General features: G+C 40.7%; 1 protein-coding gene across 1 annotated transcript in view; it reads right to left on the reverse strand.

Moving 5' to 3' along the window:
• Positions 1–14,824, reverse strand: part of Acer2 (alkaline ceramidase 2) — a 38,827-nt gene extending 24,003 nt beyond the window's left edge. The window contains exons 1-3 of the mRNA XM_015502567.2: positions 14,608–14,824; positions 4,704–4,818; positions 3,840–3,981 (exon numbers count right to left, since the gene is read on the reverse strand). Coding sequence (XP_015358053.1) covers positions 3,840–3,981; positions 4,704–4,818; positions 14,608–14,715 — 365 coding nt within the window. The 5' untranslated portion in view covers positions 14,716–14,824. The remainder of the gene's footprint in view (positions 1–3,839; positions 3,982–4,703; positions 4,819–14,607) is intronic.
• Between the last annotated feature and the right edge of the window lie 1,198 nt (positions 14,825–16,022).

Below are 16,022 nucleotides of genomic sequence, written 5' to 3' on the forward strand. Positions count from 1 at the left end.
GTGTATATACTAAAGATGCTAAGCAAGATAAAAGAAAGCCTTTCTTTTAATCCACCAATCTTATTGACAAAATGAATGTTAATAATTTACCTATTTAATCTAAACATGCTTATTTCCCACTTATTCAGCCATTTGTAATGGCTAATAAGTGTTCGTACTTATTGAGTTCTTATTCGTATGAGGCACCACTATACTATACACATCATTTCATTTTCTCATTTATTTCTGATCCCATGAAGTAGCTAATTTTACTACCTCTACTTTACAGTGAGCAAAATAAGGTACCAGAGTTTTACAGGGAAAAATGGATTATGATTCAAAGCCATATCTGTCTATGTGATCCAAACTCATTTAGCCACGGTACTCTACTTCCTCTTCTCTAAAAATCTCACACTGGAACTACTTTTTTTTTTTTTTCCCTCAGTACTGGAATTGAATCTAGGGGCACTTTACCACTAAGCTACATCCCCAACCCTTTTATGCTTTTTCTTCTACGACAGAATCTTGTTAAGTTGCCCAGGCTTGCCTCAAACTTGGGATCCTTCTGCCTCAGCCTCCCATGTAGCTGGATTTACATGCTTACACCATTACATCCAGCTGGAACTACTCTTTACATGTGTTAGGAATATTCCAGCAAAGTCTAGAAAAAAAATGAGGCAGGTAAATAAATATTAACTATCTAGTAAGTTAAGGCAGCCAACCCAGGCAATCCTGGTCTACAGAAATCCTGCTTTTGATATGAATTCTTTTTATGGCCTGACACTTAATTCTACTGCAGAACATCCACCTGTCCCTGCCATGGGCAGGGAAGCCCATGCAAAAAGGTCTGACCATCACTGGCAAAGTGAAGACAGACAAATTGATCTGAAATCCTTATTTTTTCCCTTAACATACACCATTTTTTCTTTGTTCATAAAAATTCTCCATGGCAATTCTCTTCCTGCATTTGTGCACATATCTCAAAAATCCTAGACTGAACTCTCTTCTCTGTTCACCACTGGCAGCATTATGAGCTAATTTGAGTACTGGCCATGTCACTTAGTACTGTACAGAGTGCTCTTCAGGATCATCTCAAAGAACCCTGAGGTAAGTACTATTTATTACCTACAATTACAGATGAAAAAGCAGAGTCAAGACTAGATATATAGTTTGTAAGCAGTAAGGCTGACATTCAAATCTGAATGGTACCCAGAGCCATGGACTCATACATATGTGGTATTCAGCATCTTAAAAGGACCCTCCCCATATGAGGACAGAGCAGTCATATCTTTACCTCTTCCCCAGAGAAATGCCACATAGTGATAGAAAAATCCCACATGGCCACAGACATCTCTGCCTCGTAGTATGTTTTCATTATTAAAGTTAGGAAGCTTTAATTACCAATGCATTACCCCATTTTCTTTTCCTGTTCATAACAACATGCCGCTAATCCTACCTCTAAGAAACAAAAAGAAACTTTTTTTATATAATTAACGCAATTAAAGCTGTCACTTGGGTTTTGTGTGTGTGGGTGGGTGTGGGTGTGTGGGGGTGTATGTTGTGTGTTGCTGAGGATTGAACCCAAGGCTTCACACTGGGCATGAGGAAAGCACTCTACCACTGAGCTACATCCCCAACCCCTGTCACTAGGAATCTCAACCCAAGTCTCCAGAATGCAACATAAATAAAACCCTTATTTCCATTTCTTCAGTTCCTCACTTGGGTCCCCAGACTTGAGGTGAGTTCTGAAGGAAAAGTAGTTTTTTGATATGAATTCTTTTTCTGGCCTACCTCTTAAATCTACTGCAGAATGCACTAGGCTCCAGGAAAGGACACTGGGACTGGCAAGGCACCTTGGGAGAGAGTAAGAAGGGCCAAAAGGCAAATGGTTTGCTTTTTAGGCAGTCACAAAGTTCCTGCCTACGAAAATACCTTCTGACCCTGCCTGCTGCTCACACCCACTCCCCTGCCCTTACTAGGTTTCTCCTAAAGCTGAACAAAGAAACCAAAGAACAAGGAACAGGAGATAGCTGAAACCAACATTTTAAAGCAACTTTCTGGGGCTGGAGCTGTAGCTCAGTGGTTAAATAGATGCTCAGCATGTGCAAGGCATGTACATGCGTTCTATTCTTAGCACACACATACATACACACACACACACAAAAAAAAAAAAAAAAAACTTAAGCATCCTTTCTCTGCTAACTAGAAAGCCTCAGCAAGATAGAGACCACATTTAATTCAAAACCAGGAATTTCTCTCCTTCTCATTTTTTTTTTTTTTTTGTTAAGTAAACTTCTTGAGGGTATTTCTATCTGTTAGATGATACTCAAAGATAACACTATGTAATTCAAGTCCTACTTCCCAGGATAAAGGCTTTACAGCTAATCCACTTAAAGTGTGTTTTCTCCCTACATCATTTAAAAAGAAAATTTTAGTGTTAAAATTAACATGTGCTCCTTGTTTAAAAAAAAAATCCAAGCCAGTTCAAACTAAAGATAAAAGTGCAAGTTGAAGCTCTTCTCTGCCACAATGCTCAAGAATAGCCAATGGCAGGAGCACGGCATCCCCATCCTCCCAGACATGTTTGTGCACATAGAAAAACATACTCAAGAAGAATTTAATCATTCATTCTAAAATTAGGATATCTGACACACAATTCTAGAATGTGCTCTTTGCAGCCAGTATTTCCATAGACACTCCTCCACCTCAGCCCACTGGAGCAGCCTCAGTCTTCAACCGCTGCATAGCTCCTGCTCCTTTTCAGAGTTCCAGAAAAACTATAATGAATTATTTTGTTCTCCTGGCATAACTCTTCCCTGCTTGCTTCATTAATCCATATTTTATTCATCCATAGACTGCATGTATTTCAATAAACCACCACGTTCTGCAGAGTAATATGTGGGTGATGTGTTTGGGGGACATTTCTCATCTTTATTAGCCTGCCTCTCCTCTGCCTGCAAATGGTAACAAACCTCACACAACTCCTCAGCAGAGCTCTCTCTGACCAGACTCGAAGTCAGCACCCCAAGCCACCGCTACATCCTTCCCACCCTCGTTTTTTCAACATAGCCCTTCTCACGCTCTAACATGACATTATTTGTTTGTTGATTTATAGACTCTCAACTTCAGTACAAGCTCTTTAGAAGCAGAAACCCTGTCATTTTGTTTACTCCTACCTCCCAGTACTTAGAAAAGTGCATGGTATAAAATAAGTGTTTAAATATATTTACTATTTATTATTAAATAATAAATATTTACTATTTATTATTATAAAGCCTTAATACAATGGATATTAAAAGGCATCTCTTCCTGATATTCTTGGGTTTCCTGCTTGGAAATATGTGTGTGTGTGTGTGTGTGTGCATGCATGCCTGTGTGTATGTGTGTGTGTGTGTTTGTGTGTGTATGTGTGTGATCAGAAGCCAAAAAAAAAAAAACAATGCAATTTGAAAACCAGCTCTATAGCTCCAAGAATCAGATCATCAGCGTGGATTCTACTTTGTATGTATAGCACTGCTGGAGTTGGATTGCATTCAAAGAAAAGTTCTAGCAGGAAATCAAAGGTGTTTGAGCTACTATCCCAAAATTTCTCTCCCACTGAATGTCTTTCCACTGTTGCTTGTATCAGACAAGTATTAGATATTTGACTTTTTGTCTCTACCATTTTATAAATTCTTTCCCAAGTGTTATGAACTCGTCTTCTTTTATCTGTCAGTTTAATTGTACTGTCAGATCATAAAAATCAATGGACATTAAACAAATATATGATTTTTATCACTAGGTTAAGCTCAATCATCAGCTATTTTTCTTGATGTGCATACACACTGTGCAAAGAGCAAAAGTGTTCAACATAAGCTTACCTGTCATTCCTAAAGATCTTTGGCAGATACCTTCGGGGGAACCACATGGCCAGAGCACACATCAGAACCCAAAGGATTGCAAGCTCATCGAGCATCTGACCCAGGAAACTTAGGGTTGCATGGAAATAGACAGATCCAATTCCTATAGCAAATTATAACAAAAAAAAAAAAAAGTCACCACAGAAGAACAGACTACAAATTCAATTCACTGCCTAAGAAAGCCCTTCCCTAACTGTTATCAGAATCGCCAGATCTCTTAAGAAACTCACACCACCAACACATGCAGACTTCACTCAAGCCTAGCAAGAGGATTTCAAATACAGCCCAAATACCAGCACATCAGAACAGTAATAATTGCACAGTTAAGTACAATGTTTTCATCCACAGAGCCTTTGTGGGAACAGGCAGTAAATAAAAGTCAACATTGTTTCACTGTTAAGAATTCCCAACCTGCCTAGGAGAGGAAATGGAAATTGCACAAGAATTTCACAAAACAATGAGGGACACAATGTCTAGTTTTTTTGTTTTTGTTTTTTGTTTTTCAATTTAAGTGCATTGGAAACCACAGTCTCACCAGAATTCAATTGTTTCACACAACTTTCTTCAGAGAATTGCACTGGCACAACATGAATGGCTAATTCACAAAGAAGTCTCAAACACAGCCAGGAGATAACGACAGCCAGCCTTGTTATCAAGCCTGCATTCGAGACTCCTGACTCTTACTTTTGCTGCCAAGCAAGTGAAAGAGTTTACTAAGACGTCACAGTGGCTTTGGTTTATAAAACACTGTGTTCAAAGGGGACAGGAAAAGTGCAGAATCCCATTTCCTCCCTTTCAGTTCACGTTCCCACATGATCCACTTACCAACTACTACTAGGAGAGTCCATATTAAATAGATTCCACTGTTGAAGCATGTGGCATACTGACGAAACAAGCACATGCAGATGGGCGGTAAAATGAAAAACAAGACGTTGCTGATCTGGAGGAAAAATAAATTGCAAAACAAAAAGATGTTTTTGTGCACAGATTAATTACGAAGCATTCTTACTTGTAATTATCTTTTTAAAGATAAGGTCTATACTAAATAATGATTTTTTTTTTCGTACCAGAGATTGAACCTAGGGTCACTTAACCTCTGAGCCACATCCCCAGCCCATTTTTTATTTTGAGACAGGCTCTCACTAAGTTGCTTAAGGCTTCGCTAAATTGCTGAGGCTGGCTTTGAACTTGTAATCCTCCGGCCTTAGCCTTCCAAGTAGCTGGGATTACAGACAGGCATGTGCTACCACATCCAGCTGCTCCCAACAATCTTCTGCCAACGAGACCAGCCCTTTTTCCCAGGCTCACAATACATCAGATCTCTAAGTTTCTCCTTAGTCACCCTTTTTCAGCTTTCTCTTCTTAAACATATCTTTAGTAAAGATCAAATTTGTAATTTTCTTCCCAACTTTCAAATGAGATCATTATAGGGGCTGGTGATGTAGCTCAGTGGCAGAGTACCTGCCTAGTATGCATGAGGCCCTGGGTTCAATCCTGGCACTGAAGGGGAAAAAAAAAAAAAAGATAAACTGAGCATTCCGTTCTTTAATTTAATAGTGTGTCTTATTGGACGCAATATATTCCAAATATTATAGTTTGAATATGCAATCAGTATTAAAATATCATCAGCCAGGCTTAGCAGCACATGTCAACAATCCCAGCTACTCTGGTGGTTGAGGTAGGAGAGAGGATTTCAAGTTTGAGACCATTGGCAATTTAGGGAGACACTGTCTCAAAAAAATTATTTTTAAATTAAAAATAAATAAATATAAATATTATAAATAAATATAAATATTGATGAGAATCTTTACATTCTTTTGTTCTCACTAAGGATTCAAACTCTAGTGTACACTTTGCACATACAGCAACCCTCAGTTTGGGCTAGCCTCGCTTCTGTGATAATGGCCACATGTGGTCACAGTCTGCCACATTGAAAAGCATAACTCTAGAACTTCACCTCTCATTTTTAATTTATTGGTTTTTTTGTTTTGTTTTGTATTTTGGTTTTGGGTGTTTTGGTGGTTTTTTTGTGTTTTTGTTTTGTTTTGTTTTGTTTTGTTTTTTTCCAGGAACTCACAGCCAGCTTTTATTTCAAGAATTTTTAAAATTGAAGCAAAATTCACATACCATAAAAACAACCATTTTAAAGTATACAGTTCAGTGGAACTTAGCACATTCATATTGTCAGCCATTACCTCTACCTAATTCTAAAATGTATTTATTACCCAGAAAGAAATCCTGGGTTGCCACTCTCCATTCCCCTCTCCCAGCACCCCTAGCAACCACTAATCTGCTTTTGTTCTGTGGATTTACTTATTCCAGATATTTCAGATTTATGGAATTACACACTATATGACCTTTTGTGTCTGGATTCTTTCACTTAGCATGATGTTTTTAAGGCCAAAGTCATGAGAGCAGAGCCTCTGGAATAGGATTAGCACTCTTAGAAAAGAGGTGCCCAGGAGTTGCCCACCCCTTCCACCACATGAGGACTGCAGGAAGTCACATCCATGAAGCAGAGAACCCTTTCCAGACAACAAATCTGTTGGTATCCTGATCTTGGACTTCCCAGCCTCCAGGACTGTGAGAAATAAATTTCTGTTGCTATAAATTATCCAGTTTAAGATATTTTGTGATAACAGCAAGAACAGACCCAGGCACTGAGTAATTCTATGTTCAATTGATTACGGAATTACAAAACTATTTCCTCCAGCAGGTGGGTTTTGTTTTTGTGTGAGTGGTTCTGTTGTGTTTTGCTTTGTTTTTTACCTTCCCACCAGCAATGCACAAGGGCCTACCTAGCCTTGCCTAACACTTGTTATACTCTGGTTTTTGTTTTTAAACTAAGGCCATCCTGGAAGGTGAGCAGAGGTAGGAATTTTCAGTGATTGAAGCTCATCTAACTGCAGAATGAGGAGGGCCTTGCCTGGGACTCTGCCCACAAAAGTGCATACGGGGGTGAAGACAACAGCTGAGTCAAAATAAGCATTATTGATGGGGATGGAGTAGGAGGGTTCATGGAACAATATTTTAAGAAAAAAGGTTTCAGAGATGGGCAGATGAAGTCTGGGAAGCACAGGCACAAAGGCTTTCAGAAGAAAGGAGTAGTCATCCATGTTGGATGATACAGGAAAGCCATTAGAGGACACCTCAAAGGAACCATGAGGGTGGGCTCCTAGCCTGAGCTGTAGGGGCAGGGCAGGCAGAGGGTGTTCCTGGGGGTGGGGAATCACAATGGTGCACAACTAAGTTAAATGTTTCAGCAAACCCCAGAACTCAGAAGCCAACACCTTCTGTGAGTGACACAGTATTTAGAAAGGAAAGAAAGACAGAGTAGAAGAGAAATAAAACAAGCGAAGAGAAATACAAAATCCTTTGTCAGGGCAGGATAGGGTCAGGGCTACTGCCTGTAGTTAAAATCTAGGACTGAGGGGTGGGTGTAGCTCAGTGGTCCAGCAGTTGCCTGGCACAGACAAGGCCCTAGGTTTGATTCCCAACACGGAGACTTTCAGTCTTGGAAATAAGCCAGTTTTAATTTGCCAATAAGGAAGGAAGGAAGAATCAGGGCAAAGGTTGACATACTGTATACACAGTACATTTGCTTTCATTGTTGCGATCATAATCTTTAATTTTCAATGGAACCATTTAAAAGAGCAGAGATATTTGTGGGTAAAATGAAGGGACTTCAAAGCCACCCCTTGCTTTAAAAGGGGATACAACTGAGGCCCAGAAAGGCTCCAAGAGTGATCAAGGTCAGAGAGACAATCACCCAAAGCTGGGGCAGCCATCTGGCTCCTCCCATTGCATCACCCTGACTTCCACCTTCAACCCACCCATCCACATTCTGAACTCCTAGCCTTCTCTTTTCAATTGATACCTTTTTTTTTTAACATGGTGTCATTTTTTAAACACCTTTATTTTGTTTATTTTTTATTTATTTTTATATGGTGCTAGGGATCAAACTCAGTGCCTCATGCATGCTAGGCAAGTGCTCTACCACTGAACCACAACCCCAGCCCTCAACGGATATCTTAACATTGCAAATTGCATCATACAATCTGCACATATGACCCATTACATGATTTAAAGCAAGGCTTTCTTTTGCTAAACATAGAAATAGAAGGAAGAAAAGGAGACAAGGGGAGAAAAAGATGGGGACAGAGAGAAAAGGATGGGGGCAAAGAGAAAAAGATGGGAGCAGAGACAAAAAGGGAAAAGAAAACTGGAATTATTATACCATAGGTAACAATATTTCTCCCTTCCTATGCATGAATGAGTTCTCCTTTTGAGAAAAAATATAAAAATAAAAAAATATGTTACAGACCAGAAGTCTCGTTTCTACTCTGCTCCCCAGAGGTAACCAATGTTCTAGATTCATAGTCTTCAAGTCATTTTTTTTTGTATTTACATGAGTATATATATATATATATATATATATATATATATATATATATATTTATTTATTCTAACATTATCATTCTGCGGCATTATTTTCTCATTCGACAATATGCCTTGCAAACCTTTTCATCTTAGTAAATGCAGATTTAGCTCACTTATTCCAAGTCCTGCAGATGGCTACAGTTTATTTAGCCATTTTCCAGAGGAAGGAGCACCAACTTGCAGTCCCACCTACAATGTTGGAAAATATATTTTTACTTTAACCCCAGTATATCTTCATTGCTTCAATCTCCTTTGTTTCAAGTAAGGATAGATATCTACTGCCAACTTGTCGCCCAAATGACTCTACCAATTTATATTACCACCAGCAATTCATACATTAATCACTTTTAAATATATGTATATAGTATTCAAGAAGGCATGAAGTCATTTACTATATCTGCAGTATAATAAGTATAATCTGCAGTATAATTGTTGAAGTATAACACTTCAACAATTTTTTCCCCCGGTACTAGGTATTGAACCCAGTGTCACTCTATCACTGAGTTACATCTCAGGTCCTTTTTATTTTTTATTTTGAGACAGGATCTCACAAAGTTGCTGAGGCTGGCCTAGAACTTGCAATCCTCCTGCCTTAGCCTCCTGAGTAAACTGGAATTAAAGGCATGCGCCATCGTCCTCAGCACTTCAACATCATTTTGGGGAGGTAGGTACCGGGGATTGAATTCAGAGGCACTTGACCACTGAGCCACATCCCTAACCCTCTTTTGTATTTTATTTAGAGACAGGGTCTCACTGAGTTACTTAGTGCCTCATTTTTGCTGAGGCTGGCTTTGAACTCGTGATTCTCCTGCCTCAGCCGCCGGAGCCGCTGGGATTACAGGCATGCACTACCTTACCTAGCTTTAACATCATTTTTAAATGCACATATTATAGCTCCATTCAGAGCACTAGTCTAATATATTGAAATCACACCATTGCTTCTGCAAAGCCCATCTACCAAGGCCTGCTGCTGCCACTGTCCCTCTTGAAGACAGCAATGTTTGTAAAGGAAAAGCCCAAATTCAAGAGAGATTCTCCTCAAAACAAAGAGAGGAAGGAACGCTAAATGAAATATAGAAAAGTAAATGAGTCATAGTTAAAAGAGACTCAGTGGCTCCATCTCTACTGAGAAATGAACTTTCCTTCAAAACTCTGCAGGTCACTGAAGCTGTAGAATATTTCGGTCAGGGCACATTTTTAAAGCTTATTACTGGATTATCCTTTGGGGAACTGGTTTGTTTAATGCTTGCAGATTTTTTTTTTAATTAAAGGAAAAGCACAACTTCAAAATGTATTAATTATTTCCTTTAAAAATTCCTCATTCTATGAATTCCAACATAACATGTACTCCAAAATAATCTCAAGAACACACTGCAATCTCATCCTGAGACATCAAAATGTGCACTTTCCCAGAAAAAGGGTACATACTAGCAAAACCACAGGGTGGAAACTTTCTGAACAGTAGTTTCATAAACAGCTAAGGACTTTTTCCCTGCTTGAGTAAATTGTGCATCGTGATTGTATGTCGATCACTAACTCTCCATTCTACTATCCCACTCCTGCTTCTGGTGTGACCAACTGTCCTAGTTTGCCTGACATTGAAAGGGGTTCCCAGGGCATAGGACTTTCAGTTTTAAAATCAGGAAAATTTCAAACAAAACTCAGGATGAGTTTGGTCACCCAACTCAGAAGGCTTCTTGCAAAAACCTTCTACCCCAGCCCACTAGTGCTAACCCCATGCAGAGTGCTAACAACACCCTCAAAAAACTGCACACATCACTGTTATGTTATGGCCCTCACTACCCAGATGACATTTTCCAGATCTGGTCTCTGTGACAGGCCCATATTAGTGTGCCCATCTAAATGCTAAATAGTATCTAAATGCTTAGATAAACAGACAGGCAGACAGGTTCTACCCTACAGATGGTGGGTCATGGACTTGGGCATGTAAAGAAAGCATATACTTTGTTGAAGATTTTGGGGGACTGAAGGGATAGGTAAGAGATCATGGGCTGATTTTATGCATGAGCCTATATGCTGTGAGACTTTTTCAGCACTAGTTAAGTTCCTGAGTTGCCTGAGTTTCTCCCCAAAAGAGTCTCCAAAGGGCAAGTCCAGTGGTTAAAAGACAGACTCCACCTTTCTCCAAAGTGGTTCATCTATGTGAGTGGGGCCTTAAAGCTCAAAACATAAAAAGAAACTCAATTCAATAAAATGTGTATGTGGAGGGCTGGGCTATGGCTCAGTGATAGAGCACTCGCCTAGCACATGTGAGGCACTGGGTTCGATCCTCAGCACATAAAAATGAAATAAAGATATTGTGTCCACCTACAACTAAAAAATAAATATTAAAAAATATCTGTATGTGGAAAAAAAACAGTTCAAAGGTGAATAAGTAAAATGCTATGAAAGGAAATGATGTGTTCTTGGAAGAGATATTCTTTCTTGGCTGAAGCAAAGGATAATGAAAAGATCTGAGGCAATAGTCAAACACTGTTTGTGGAAGTTACATCAATGGAGTCTCTTTAGTGGGCCATTTAGCAACAATAATCAGTATTTAAAGTGAACGATCTCCTTCACACAACAACTCAACTAAAATTAGGACTTTAAAAAGTGCATCCAGATGCAGATATGAGGATATTCACTGCATGACTCTTCAAAAACCAAAATGAAAACAATAAAACAAACAAACTGCTCTAAATGTTCATTGATATGGGGTTGACTGGTTAAATGACTTATGGCCAATCCATTAAATGGGAAAATATGCAGATGTTGTAAGAGGAAGGCATCTCTATCTGAGTTGATATGGAACCATCCCCAAGACATATTTAGTGCAATAAGCAAGATGTAGAAGGTTTTGGATAGTGTAATCTTGATTGGGTTGAAAAAAAAAAGTTTTGAGTGTTTGAGAATGCACTATACATACATATTTTACATAAACACACAAATACCTGTAGTTCTACATGCCTAAGAAATGTCTGGAAAGATACAGGAGAGAAGGAATTTTTTACTTTAGAGCTCAGTACTCCAGTTTGTTTGTTTGTTTGTTTTTTACCATGTATTGTGTTATTACTTTTATAATAAACAACAATACCAAAAACTATTTTAAACGATTTTTTTTTCACATCATGAGTTTTATCTATGGACAAGATGGTCCCAGTACAGGAGTTTTAAGTTAAAGAATAACTGAATAATAAATATCTATAGTATGACAAAAGGTACTTACAGTGGCATTTATACTTTAAGAGAACTCTCTAGGTAGACAGTCCATATGACCAAGTTCTAACTCTACCTCTTCCATTTTCTTGGCTTCATCAACCTACATAAGTTGTGTATGCCCTAATGTCCTCCTCTATCAAGTGAATATAAAAAGTAGCACCCACTGCCTAGAGTGAGTATAGAGTACATAGCAGAGCTTCAACACATGGCAAATAACTCACAGTAGCCAGTAGTAACTGAAGTTGTACAAGTGTCATGATACCCTTAAGACCCATTAAGAAGGTTCTAAATCCCTTTCCCAGTCTTCTCCTGATTTGACATCAATTCCTTTAACTTTTTCTCAAAATTGGTAATGATTAGTTTCTTATAAAATAAATAATTAGACCTGTTTTCTTATTATTAGAATTGAAGGAGATGTTTATCAACAAGTTATTTATCAAACAAAGTGTTTATCACAATATAAGAGTAAGATAAGCTCAGGTGTGTCCTGTGATAGCATCAGAAGATAAGTAGAGCCCTGGGAGCACAGAGGAAGAGAGTTTTTGCTAAATTCTTCAAATCTACATTCAATAGTCAGGTGATCAATTTCTTTTCTGAGAATAGAATATTCTCCACATTGCCAGAGCAAATTTTGTGGTTTATAAATATTCTAAAAAATAAGGTTGCCATGTGTAGTGGCACTTGCCTGCAATCTCAATGACTCAGGAAGCGAGGCAGGAGGATTGCAAGTTCAAAGCCAGCCTCAGCAACTTAGCAAAACCCTAAGCAACTTCGTGAGACCCTGTCTCAAAATAAAAAATAAAAAGGGCTGAAGATTTGTCTCAGTGGTTAAGTTCCCCAGTACCAAAAATAAAATAAAATAAAGAATAGGTCTATCATATGTATCTGCTGGCCTAATCAGCCACATACACTGTATTTGAACATCAACGGTTCATTTCTTTAAAAAAAGCCTTCAAGGGCTGGGGTTGTGGCTCAGTGGCAGAGTGCTTGCCTAGCATGTGTGAGGCACTGGGTTTGATTCTCAGCACTATGTTTCAATAAATAAAATAAAGGTCCATTGACAACTAAAAAAAATATTTTAAAAAAAGAAAAAGAAAAAAAGAAAAGCTTTTGACACTCACTACGTAGTAACAGCTCTAACAGGAATAGGTTAAAAGACAAGACAAGATGTCCTCTCATCCAGTAGTCTTGGGCTGGGTTGTTCAAGGTGGGCTCAGCACACTTATGCATTAACTTTTTTTGGCCTAAATAGCCAGGCTTGACACTCTCTGAAGACCTCAGACTCCACAGATAATTACCATGCAGGATGTGTAAAAACCTATTATCCATCTGTCATTTCTTCCTTAATCCTGGTGAAATCCTTAGTATTTCCCAGTATTTTTCACTTAAAATTGGAGACATCAGTTACTACTGGTGTTTTTCCTTGTTGAAAATGTCCAGACCTACTCCAGCCCATCCTCTGTGAGCACCTGTATATACCTGATAGCATGTTCCACCCGGTTTTACAATAGGGATAGTGTGGCTTCTTCCACTAACTGCATTTTTTCATGGTATCTCTGAACAACAGAGGGCCTAGTTTTCTTGAGCAACTCACCTGGTCATATAAATAGAAGGGGGCTGGGTACCATGCATGCCTGTAACCCCAGCTACTTGGGAGGCTAAGGTAGGACAACTGCAAGTTTCAGGCCAGTCTGGACAACTTAGGCAGACCTTGTCTCAAAAGAACTTTTTGCTCAGTTCAATCCAAAGAACTGGAAGGAGGAAGAGTTGGTGGTGGAGGAGGAGGAGATGAAGGAGATGGAGGAGGAGGAGGAGAAGATGGAGGAGATGGAGGAAATGGAGAAGATGGAGGAGATGGAGGAGGAGGAGGAAGAGGAAGAAGAGGAGGAGGAGGAGGAGAAGGAGGAAGAAGAGCTGGTGTGGAAGGCTGCCATGAATTTCAGTACTGAAGGGAGAGTCAAGACATACCACAATGTGGGGATGACAGCTCTCTCAAGAGCCTGTTTTTCTGGTCTTAGGAATAAAAAGACACGGACTAGAGAATTGTCCAGACAATAAGCACCTGACTCCTGCCAAGGACATTTTCTATGGCAAATCCAAGGGGAAAAATCCTAAATAACAACCTCAAATTCACAATGACTCAAATCCACAGTTCCTGTTTTTTGTGTTCGGGCAGTGAAAAGATAAGCCACACAAATGACCGAGCAAAGTCCTACATTTGGTACCAGAATCATGAGCCACAGGGACAGAGAAAAACAGAGGCATTTCCTCTTCCAGAGACAACTTTTCACTCCCACAACGACTGAAATCCCAGGATTCTGCATTGGAGAAGTTTCTGTTTGCCCATATCTAGGGACCCAGGCAAGTCCAGAAAATCCGCATGCTATCATTTCCAAACTTCTCTTTGACACCTAGACTTAAGAACTGGAAAAAGCACAGGCCTGAGGGAGATGAATTTGGAGCTGGCACAAGAGTAGGAATATTAAAGGGAAGAAAAAAGAACTTGTAGTAATTAACCTGATTCTGGACAAAAATAAAATCGACCATGATTGCCATATTCTTGGGGGCGGGACAAATCAGCGTGGTGGGAGAGTCCAGCCCCTAAGACCTGCCGGGGACTTCCCCCTTTCCCAGTGCTCCGAAAGCAGGTATTCAGGGCAAAAACGCACAATGCGACCCAAGTGCGTCACGCCACAGAGATCCCTAGGGGAGGAAGGGAGTTGTCCCAGGGGATTCACCGCCCCCAACTGACCCAAACTGGGAGAATGGACGGACAAGGACTCCAGGCTCCGGGACGTATGGAGACCAAACAAGACAATAGAGCCATCAGAAGGAAATGACAGAAGCAGGAGGAGGAGGAGGATCCCAGATGTCCAGATTAGGGACAGAAGAGGTGTACAGACCAAGAACTGGAAGGAGCGCTCAAAGGAGGGGGCGTGGATCAACTCTGGCCCTGGAACGAGAATGGCTCCTATACACACAGCGAACGTCCAGCTTCCAGGCGCGGCGGCGCATGGGGACAGCCCCCTCCCGCCGGCCCTCCTGCCATCCCCTCTCCCGCGACCCGCACCGTATTGTAGAACTCGGCGATGGCAGGCACGATGGTGTAGTTGTCCTCGCACCAGTCCACCTCCGAGCTACCAGCCTGCAGCTGGTCCCACCAGTGCGGGGCGCCCATGGCCGCTCTGGGGCATTGGAGCAGCCGCTCCTGTAGCGGAGAATAGCCCAGATCTGCTTTCGGAGGCAAACTGCCGCGGCCGCGGCTTTATGCAGTACCCAGCACCTCCGGATGTGGCGCCTCCCCCGCCGGCCTCCAGGCGCTCGGCTCCGCCCGCTGGACGAGACCCTCTCACAGACCCCTCCCCCGGCTCCGCCCTCTGGGGAGGAGCCCTCGGGTGCTCGGCGGTCACGCCCACTAGGGGCGGGGTCCACGTGGAAGGAGGGGCCTAGGAGGGGTGAGCAAAGGCAGCGACCTACTTCCTGCAGACACCTGCCGGCACCAGTGCTCACCTCTGGTGGTAAAGGACTTAGTTGTCCGTCCCTTGCGCACCCTGGCTCAGACTCACAGGCGCCCATGTGTTTTGCAAAAGAAAACCAAAGCCCTCCCTGGCAAAAATTAAAATGAGAAACACAGGATGACCCAGACCCCTTTGAACTCTAAGGGAGTTTGCAGCGATTTGGCTTGGTCCTGCGTGAGACTGCAGTGCTACCGCCTAAGAATTGCCCTTGGTCTCCCTGAAACCCTAGCGACTTGCTACAGTCGCTGGGACAGGAAGATCTTCCAAGCTTCAGGAAGGCTTAATGACCGTCCAACGCAGCCTGGGCCGCCCACTCCCCAGTGGAGAACGTCTGCAATTTCCATTTTGTTCCTATCCTTGATCTCTAAGGCTCCAGCGTTAGACTTTGATCCATTTTGTCCCATCCTCGCAGATGTCTGACACCTATAAAAACTTAAATTGAGCAACAAATATACCACTTAATAGTAACTTTAAAATGACAATTTTATTTTTAGAGGCCTATTTTGAGAAAAGTAATAGATGAATGATTAAAGCAATTGAAAATATTTTTAAATTCATTGTAAAAATGGCATAAACTTGGCGCAAAAGTTACTTCTAAATGTTCAACTGAACAAAATATTACATAACTTATGTGTAATATTTAAGAAGTGCATCCATGAAAGTATAATCTAGGACTAGGTTGTCATTTTATTTTGAGGAAGCACTGTAATTTCAAATTATCAATGGTGGAAAATAGATGTCCTATAAATGGGACAATTTATATTGTATAGTAATGTGCAGTGTACTCCCTGAATGTTGTGGGCAGCAGAAATGACACCTGCCCTCATTATTTTCTGTACATCAAAATTAATCTTTGCCCCTCTCAACCCTGCCTTGAGATTTAAGAGACTGATCTCTAAAGGCTTTGTTTTCCCTCTAGTTTCATGTTGGACTTGCCCAATGGAAGGCACTGGCAGAAATGAGAGAA

This window comes from Marmota marmota, unplaced genomic scaffold (assembly GCF_001458135.2).
Source record: "Marmota marmota marmota unplaced genomic scaffold, marMar, whole genome shotgun sequence".
NCBI lineage: Eukaryota > Metazoa > Chordata > Mammalia > Rodentia > Sciuridae > Marmota > Marmota marmota.